The sequence below is a fragment of the Pongo abelii genome, chromosome 20 (genome assembly GCF_028885655.2).
Source record: "Pongo abelii isolate AG06213 chromosome 20, NHGRI_mPonAbe1-v2.0_pri, whole genome shotgun sequence".
Classification (NCBI taxonomy): Eukaryota; Metazoa; Chordata; class Mammalia; order Primates; family Hominidae; genus Pongo; species Pongo abelii.
The window spans coordinates 2,896,754-2,905,784 of NC_072005.2; the positions used below are offsets into that span (position 1 = coordinate 2,896,754).

The 9,031-nt window shown below is 55.7% G+C and overlaps 1 protein-coding gene across 4 annotated transcripts in view; it reads right to left on the reverse strand.

The window, feature by feature from the left end:
* Positions 1-6,638, reverse strand: part of TLE2 (TLE family member 2, transcriptional corepressor) — a 32,293-nt gene extending 25,655 nt beyond the window's left edge. For 2 of the 4 annotated variants that reach the window (XM_024236899.3, XM_024236898.3), the window contains exons 1-5: positions 6,227-6,638; positions 6,053-6,150; positions 5,671-5,734; positions 5,170-5,214; positions 2,187-2,249 (exon numbers count right to left, since the gene is read on the reverse strand). In XM_024236899.3, coding sequence (XP_024092667.2) covers positions 2,187-2,249; positions 5,170-5,214; positions 5,671-5,734; positions 6,053-6,150; positions 6,227-6,250 — 294 coding nt within the window. In that variant the 5' untranslated portion in view covers positions 6,251-6,638. The remainder of the gene's footprint in view (positions 1-2,186; positions 2,250-5,169; positions 5,215-5,670; positions 5,735-6,052; positions 6,151-6,226) is intronic. The other 2 variants (XM_054539306.2, XM_054539307.2) reach the window with 2 other exon arrangements.
* Between the last annotated feature and the right edge of the window lie 2,393 nt (positions 6,639-9,031).

Here is a 9,031-nt window from a genome sequence, read left to right on the forward strand (position 1 = left end):
GTGTGTGTAGGATGGGTTGGAAGACTTTCTAGAAAGGGCCAGAGAGTGAAAATATTTTCCCTCTGCAGGCCAGAGGTCTCTGTTGCAACTACCAAACTCTGTCACTGCAGTGGGAAAGCTGCTGGAAATGATATGTACATGAGTGGGCGTGGCTGTGTCAATAAAACTATTTGCAAAAACAAGTGGAGGGCTGGAGCTGGCCCTCGAGCTGCAGTTTGCTAATTCCTGGAAATGTGTGCCTTTACTCATTCCTTTCAACAATCATTTTACCTAAACTTCTTTTTTTTGAGACAGAATCTCGCTCTGTTGCCCAAGCTGGAGTGCAATGGCACGATCTCGGCTCACTGCAACTTCCACCTCCCGGGTTCAAGCCATTCTCCTGCCTCAGCCTCCCGAGTAGCTGGGACTAGCCCAGCTAATTTTTGTATTTTTAGTAGAAATGAGGTTTCACCATACTGGCCAGGTTGGTCTCAAACTCCTGACCTCATGATCCGCACACCTTGGCCTCCCAAAGTGCTGGGATTACAGGCGTGAGCCACTGCGCTCGGCCTACCTAAACTTGTAGCTCTTGCCTTTCTCTGGACCACCTTGTCCCCACCTTCCGCTGCAGATACTCTTTATGTTCTGTGTCTACACAGGACCTCTCCCCACCCCAAGCTTCCAGAAATCTCAAACTCAGTGGAATGTGAACCAAACTGAGCATCTCCCTTCTGGGTTTGGTCCTCAAGGCATTAAGGTCCTCCCAGTTTATCCACTCTGAAGTAGAACTATCTTTCATGTCTCTCTGAAGAGAGAACGTACCACACAGAAACAGGGACAGTGCAGGCTGGGTACAGTGGCTCACACTGTAAACCCAACACTCGGAGGCTGACACGGGCGGATTGCTTGAGTCCGGGGGTTCGAGACCAGCCCGGGCAACATAGGGAGACCCGTCTCTACTAAAAATACAAAAATTAGCTGGGCATGGTGGTGCACGCCTGTAATCCCAGCTACTCAGGAGGCTGAGGCATGAGAATTGCTTGAACCCAGGAGGTGGAGGTTGCAGTGGGCCAAGATCATGCCACTGCACTCCAGCCTGGGCAAGAGAGCAAGAATCCATCTCACAAAAAAAAGAAAGAAAGAAAGAAAGAAAGAAAGAAACAGTGCAAAGGTACTTTTTTTTTTTTTTTTTTTTTTTTTTGAGACAGAGTCTAACTCTGTCACCCAGGCTGGAGTGCAGTGGCACAATCTCTGCTCACTGCAACCTCCGCCTCCTGAGTTCAAGCAATTCTCCTGCCTCAGCCTCCCGAGTAGCTGGGATTACAGGCACACACCACCACGCCCGGTTAATTCTTTTTTTTTTTTAAGTTTTAGCAGAGACAGGGTTTCACCATGTTGGACAGGCTGGTCTCGAACTCCTGACCTCTGGTGATCCACCTGCCTCGGCCTCCCAAAATGCTGGGATTACAGGCATGAGCCACCGCACCTGGCCGAATTATAGGCCATTTTAACCATTTGTAAGTGCACAGCTCAGCAGCATAAAGCACACACACGGTTGTGCAGCCATCCCCAGCACCATCTCCAGAATTTTCCCATCTTCCCAAACTGAATTTCTGTCCCCATGAAACACTCACTCCCTGTCCCCTCCCCAACCCCTGGCACCCCCCATTCTGCTTTCTGTCTCAGTGAACCTGACGACCCTGGCACCTCCTAGGAGTGGATCACCCAGTGTTTGTCCCTCACTGATTTCTTCTAGCAAGACGGCAGGGTTAACTTTCATCGGGTGCTGAGTAAGCGCACCCATCATCAGCACCCTGGGTGTATGAGCTCATCTCAACTTCACACCTACGCTACTGAAAAAACAGAGAGACAAGTGTCCTGCCTGAGGCCACACAGCCAGGATTCAGACCCAGGCAGCCAACTTGCAGGGCTTGAGGGGGTCAGCTCTATGCCTTGCTTCCGATCAAAGGGGAAAAAAGCCCCCAGTCCTCACCCTCAGCCAACACCTCCCTCCATCCCTGCAGCCCCTGTCCCATCGGGATGCCTGGCCTCAGGGCTGCAGGACTGCTGCAGTGGAAAAACGGTCTCTATCCGTGCTGCAGGCTACGCAGCAGAATCAGTGCCTGGGGCGTCCTCGCCCAGACCTACCCCCTCCCGTCTTCTTCCGGCTCCCTTCCCCTCCTCCCCCCACCCCCAGGCACACTCACCTCCTGGGTCAGGAAAGGGATAATCTGAGCGCAGATACCGCTCAGACGCTTCACAATCTCCGCCTGGCAGGAAGCAAGGAGAGGAAGCTTGGAGCGGGGTAGAGATTTGCAACCCAGCTCTGGACTCCCAGGCGGACCAGGTGCTTGCAAAGCTGAAGGGTTGGGGAGGTGGCGCCCGCAGGTGCACAGAAGGAACTCAGGCCAGCATGGCATGGGCCGAGGTGGGATTCAGAGCCCCGCCAGGCTGCGTGCTCAGCTGAGCGAGGCCCAGGGTGGCCTGGAGCTGGGAAGACCAGGGCTGAGGTCCTACGAGTCACAGATACACCACCCGCCAGACGCACACCCGCCAGGGATTTGCAGGAGGCAGACGCTCAGAGGTGCTGGGCTCAGCTGAAACAAAGGAAAGGGGCCTCCGCCAGGAGTCCCAGATTCCAGCCCCGGCTGGGCCCACGTCTGTCCCAGGTGAGGCCCCTCTCTTGGTCTCCTCCGCTTCCCAGGACTGATCTACCAGCTGGGGATGCCTTCAGGTGGAGATCTCAGCACGCCACACTCAATGGAAGGATTTCATCTGGAGAGGGTCTGGGCCCAGGTGCCCCAAAGAGGCTGAGCAGAGGAGAAGGCGTGTGGGTGGGGAAGGGGGCGGGCATACAATGGCCGCGGGCTTTGCCTCTGCCTGAGTTACAGGTGTGCTGTGTGTCTGGCGAAGTCTGTGTCTCCTCTTCCCACCAGGAGGGTGGGACTGGGATCCTAGGGTGTCCCGCACCCCATAAGCGGGGTCTATTGCGTGGACCCATGGGACCGCGCCATGCTTCAGCAGACAAGCCCCCTCCCGCCCACATCAGAACCAACAGAACGCTCACACATGCAGGAAAGCATGCCAGGGTGGGCAACTCCAGGCACCCCACACTCCCAGCCCACCCCCTTCTCCTTTCCAGCCACCGGGAAGTCCCAATACAAGGTTCTGCTCATTGATTCTAATATTCTGATAGAATCTAGGAGCCCATGAAGCTCAGAAGCTTGGGACCCTTCTCATCCCTTTAGAAACCACTGGCCAGTCTCAGGATCTCAGGATTAAGCATGGACCAATAAAGTCAATTTTAGAATCTTTGGGTCTATTGGCCGGGCAAGGTGGCTCACTCCTGTAATCCCAGCACTTTGGGAGGCCGAGGCAGGTGGATCACCTGAGGTCAGGAGTTCAAGACCAGCCTGGCCAACATGGAGAAACCCCGTCTCTACTAAAAATACAAAAAATTAGCCAGGCATGGTAGCAGGCGCCTGTAATCCCAGCTCCTCGGGAGGCTGAGGCAGGAGAAGCGCTTGAACTCAGGAGGTGGAGGTTGCAGTGAGCCAAGATAGGGTCATTGCACTCCAGCCTGGGCGACAAAAGTGAAACTCTGTCTCTAAATTAAAAAAAAAAAAAAAAAAATCTTTGGGTCTATCTCAGAACCTTGAGATCAGAAGCTCAGGAATAGACTCAGAACCTTTTAACCCATCTCAGCACATAGATACGATAATCTCAGAACCCTGAGGTCAGTCTCAGAACCTTGAGGTGAGTCTCACAACCTTGAAGTCAATCTCAGAACCCTGAGGTCTACCTCTGAACCTTGAGGTCAATCTCAGAACCCTGAAGTCAATCTCAGAACCTGAGGTCTATCTCTGACCCTTGAGGTCTATCTCTGACCCTTGAGGTCTATCTCAGAACCCTGAGGTCTATCTCAGAACCCTGAGGCCTATCTCAGGACCCTGAGGTCTATCTCAGAACCCTGAGGTCTATCTCAGGACCTTGAGGTCTATCTCAGAACCCTGAGGTCAATTTCAGAAATTTGAGGTCTATCTCAGAACCCTGAGGTCTACCTCAGAACCTTGAGGTCAATCTCAGAACCCTGAAGTCAATCTCAGAACCCTGAGGTCTGTCTCTGAATCCTGAGGTCTATCTCTGAACCTTGAGATCACAAGTTCAGGAACAGCCTCAGAACCTTTTAACACATCTCAGTACACAGACAGGACAATCTCAGAACCCTGAGGTCTATCTCAGAACCTTGAGGTCTATCTCAGAACCCTGAGGTCAATTTCAGAAATTTGAGGTCTATCTCAGAACCCTGAGGTCTACCTCAGAACCTTGAGGTCTATCTCAGAACCTTGAGGTCTATCTCAGAACCCTGAGGTCAATTTCAGAAATTTGAGGTCTATCTCAGAACCCTGAGGTCTACCTCAGAACCTTGAGGTCTATCTCAGAACACTGAGGTCAATCTCAGAACCCTGAGGTCTATCTCTGAACCTTGAGGTCCATCTCAGAACCCTGAGGTCTATTTCAGAACCCTGAGGTCTGTCTCAGAACCTTGGATCACACTGAGAAGCTCCAGAAGAGGCTCAGAGCCTTATGACACTGGCATCAATTCAATCTCAAAGCCCTGAAGACAGCCACAGAGTTTTGAGGTCTATTTTGGAGTAGTGGGGTCACAGTCTGAACCATGGCATCAAATTCAGGGCCTGGAGAACAATCTCGGAACCTTCTAGCCAATCACTCTGAGACCAATCTCAGAAGCTTCAAAGCAGCAGCAGAACCTGGGGTCCATCTCAAAACTTCAGACTCTCTGGGTTGAAAGGGACCTCTAAGAGTGGCCATCCAGCTCCCTCCTAGGACAGAAGTCACTTCCACAGCCTCCCTGGCCTGGCTGCCCTGCCTCTGCGACGTGCCCTCCTTGATGGGGATGCCTGGTGGCCCCTGCCCACAGCCTGCCTCTCTGCTGGATGCTCCAACTGCTAGATACTGTCTTCAGAAGGTGGGACTCGTTTTCCTTCCATGAGGCTGAAATCTGTCTTCCTGGTCCCAGATGGGCCCTCTGTGACCTCGGCGGAGATTTCAGGATGAGACCCGTGTTCCCTAGGTCTGCTCTGGCCCCGGCTGCCCACACTGGGTCCTTCTCAGGGCTTCCAGACCCCCACCCTCCCTCCTGAACACGCTTAACCCCAACCCAGTTACCTGCTTATGCATTTCAATGTTGAGCCCGTAAGACATCTCATAATACTGCAAAGGAAAGACCAACTAAGAATGTCTAGGGTGGAGATGGGTGCCCTCCTCCAGACAGGTGATGCCAGGGTCTTCCAAGAGTCCCCAGGTTCAGGGGATCACAGCAGAAAGCAGAGCCCCCCCAGCTCCACGGGGTCCCAGAGGAGAAGCCCAGAGGAGGAAACGGGGGCTCTGCCTGGAAGGGCCCCCTCTATTCTCCCCAGAGAGGCAGGGCAGGTAGGAAGTGTCCAGAGGCCCTGGCCCGACAGAGACTCCCATTAGGCGAGGGGTCCTCCCTGTCTCCCTGTTCCCAGAGCTGGGAGGACCCCCCTAGAGAGCCTGAAATCCCAACCCGCCCAATGTACAGACAGGGAAGAAGAGGCTCGGAGTGGGGCAGGGACCCACCCCAGAGTCCATCGTGACTCAAAGCCCTGCCTGCCTCTCCCCTCACCCTGGCATCATAAGTGCGCTCACCATGACATAATGTCGCTGCATTTCCGTCTTCTCGCTGGCCAGCTTCTCACATTCGAGCTTGAGGCTGAAAAGGAGAGGGCAAGGGGCTCCCACCCGCCCCATGTGGGCCGGCTTCCAAAGTGAAGGGCTGGATCTCCTCCTCCCGACTTCCTTACAGACCTCCCCCCACCTCCTGTCCCAGTCCCTCCCCGCCCCTTCCTGGGCTCCAAATGCCCCAGCTCTGACTGTCCCCAGACCCCTCCGCACCTGCGCTTCCACCTGGAGGCCTTTCTCGCGCACCACCCCCCGACAGGGAGCCCCTCCTCCCCGCCCTACACCTCGGGGGCCTCGCCCTGCCCCGGCGCCCAGGTGAACTCCCGCGGCCCCTGGGGCCCCCCCTCACCTGTGGTACTGAGCCTGGAGAAACTGGAATTCTTCTTTGATGCGGTCGCAGATCTCCAAGATCGAGAACTTGAAGGGTTGGCCGGACTGGAGCGGGGTCTGGGGGGGTTTGGGGGAAACGTCAGGGTCTGAGTTCCCGGACACTGGGGGCCCCCTCCCCGCAGTCCCCACTCACCGGGTGCCTTCCCTGGGGGTACATCCTGCCGATCCGAAAAGCCCCCCAAGCGCCACCAGAGCTTGATGATATGGAGGCGGCAAGAGTGGGGGAGGCTGAAGTGGGGTGGTGGGAAGGCTGCCCGAAGAAAGAGGGAGGAGGGAGAGGCGGCGCGGGGCAAGGGACCCTGGAGTCCCTGGCGCGCCCCCAAGCGCGCGCGCCCGGGGTCGTGGGAGCCCCTCCCCGGGCTGGGGCGCGCGGGGTGCGCGGGGCGCGCGGGGCAGGCGGGGGCAGCGGCTGGGGCGGGAGCGCGGTGAGGGTGGCCGCAGCAGCCGGCGCAGAAGGTCGGGCGCGCTGCGGCCGGGTTTCGGCGGCGGCGGCGGCGCGGGCGGCGGGCCCCGCGCGGAGCCGCCTCCCTCCGGCGGGGCTCGGCCGGGAGCCGCGGGCTGAGCCGCCTTAAGGTGGCGCCGCCGCCCCCACGCGCCCGCGGCCCGCCCCGCGCCCACCCCCGCGCGCGCCGCCCCTCCCCGCGCCCGCGCCCCCCCGGCCCCCGGGCACCCGCCCCCTTCTTTCAGGCCCTGGGCCGTTGGGGAAACTGAGGCCAGGTGGGGAGGCGCCCAGTGCCTTAAAACAGGGTCCCCACCCCCTCCCGGAGGGGCGGGAGAAGAAAAACCAGTGAAGAAATTCACACCGTGTTACCCACCGTGGGGGGAGAGGGGGCTTGCGGGGAGCGGGGGCCGGTCTGGAGTCGGAAATGGCTTTTCTGAGCAAGTGACATTGGGCTGAGATTGAAGGGTCAGGAGGACGCAGCCTTGCCAAGCGCTGGCAGGGAACCCTGCCAGAAAGGGAATCTCACAGCGAACACCGCTTCCCAGGTCATGCCGGGCCCTCGCCCTCTGGGGGCCTCAGGAGTCTCTGCAAAAGGTCAGGGGTGGTGCGCTATCTTTAGAGTTTAATTTTTTGGAGAGATAGGGTCTCGCTATGTTGCCCAGGCTGGAGTACAGTGGGGCAATCATGGCTCACTGCAGCCTCGAACTCCTGGGTTCAAGCGATCCTTCCGCCTCAGCTTCTCCAGTAGCTGGGACTACAGGTGTGCACTACCACGCCCTGCTAATTTTTTAATTTTTTGCAGAGATGACAGGGGGCGTCTCACTATGTTGCCCAGGCTGGTCTTGAACTCCTGGACTCAAGCCTCTCTCTTCAGCCTTCCAAAGTGCTGGGATTACGGGCAGGAGCCACCGCACTAGGTACTACACTTAAATGAGATGGTGCATGAACGCTCTCAGCCTTTCCCTACACAGAGCAAACTTCCACAGATAGGAATTGTGTTCCTACTGCCATCACCAGTGGACTGGGCCGTCTCCCCTCTCAGACTGGGTTTCTTGAAGGCAGGAGCCATGTCCCACTTAGAACTGGAAGAACCACAGCTCTGCCATCAGACTCAAGTTTCTCCCACGGCAAAGGCTCCAGCCCCGACCAGAGACCACAGACATCCAGCCAGCATCCTTCAGGCCCACCCGGGGAGTGGGAAGTTCTTACTCTCTTTGGAGAAACTTCAGGAGAGGTTCGTGAAGTCAATCAACAAACATGTACTAAGTGCATACTGTGGACCACACACTGCTGTAGACACTGGGGCACAGCTGGGAACAAAACAGAGAAAAATCCATGCCCTTTGATCACGCTTGGACCTGTGTCCTTAGGTGATCGAGTACCTAACGGTACCTAAGGGTTAGGGTTACAAAAACCCATTTTGTACCCTTACAAAAGGGCACAAGAGCCCTTATCAATGGGCCAGGGGTGGTGGGTCATGCCTGTAGCCCCAGCACTTTGGGAAGCTGAGGAGGGAGGATGGCTTGAGCCTAGGAGTTCAAGACCAGTGTGGACAACACAGCGACAATACGAAAAAACATTTTTGTATTTTTTATATCTCTACAAAAAATACAAAAATAATTAGCCAGGCATGGTGGTGCACACCTGTGGTCCCACCTACTTGGGGGGCTGAGGCGGGACATACCTGAGCCCCAGGAGGTCAAGGCTGCAATGAGTCAACATCACATCACTGCACTCCGGCCTGGGTGACAGAGCAGGACCTTGTCTCAAAAAAAAAAAAAAAAAGCCCTTATCAAATTTAAAGCCATCGTTTTCCAGCCCACAGATATTTATGGAGCACCTATGACGTGTCAGGCATCCTTCCAAGCACCGGGATTATAAGGGTGGATAAGGGAGACAGATCCCTGCCCTCTCTGAGTTTGTGGGATGTGAGTGACAGGCTAGGCAGGTTCACAGCTTGGTAATTATGGGACTATTTGTATAGACAGAGGAAGAGTTTAGAGGACAGTGATAGAGACGAACAAGAGTGAACCTGCTTATCTGGGGTGTCTGGGAGAGGACTCTTTGGGGAGGGTAGCCTTGGAGATGAGACCTGAACGATGAGGTTGGGCAGCTCTGGGAAGGGAGGAAAAGAGAGAGAGCCTGGGATAAAGATACAATTGTGTGTGTGTGTGTGTGTGTGTGTGTGTGTGTGTGTGTGTGTGTGTGTGTGTGTGTGTGTCTGGGAGAGGACTCTTGGGGGAGGGTAGCCTTGGAGATGAGACCTGAACGATGAGGTTGGGCAGCTCTGGGAAGGGAGGAAAAGAGAGACAGCCTGGGATAAAGATGTGTGTGTGTGTGTGTGGTGTGTGTGTGTGTGTGTGTGTGTGTGTGTGTGGTACTCACTGGCTCCCTATTGCCCTCAAAATAAATCCAAACTTGTCTCTCTTCCCAGAAGGCTCTGCACAAAACTCTTCCCCTTTTCCCCTTCATCATCTTTTTATGTTTTGTTTATTG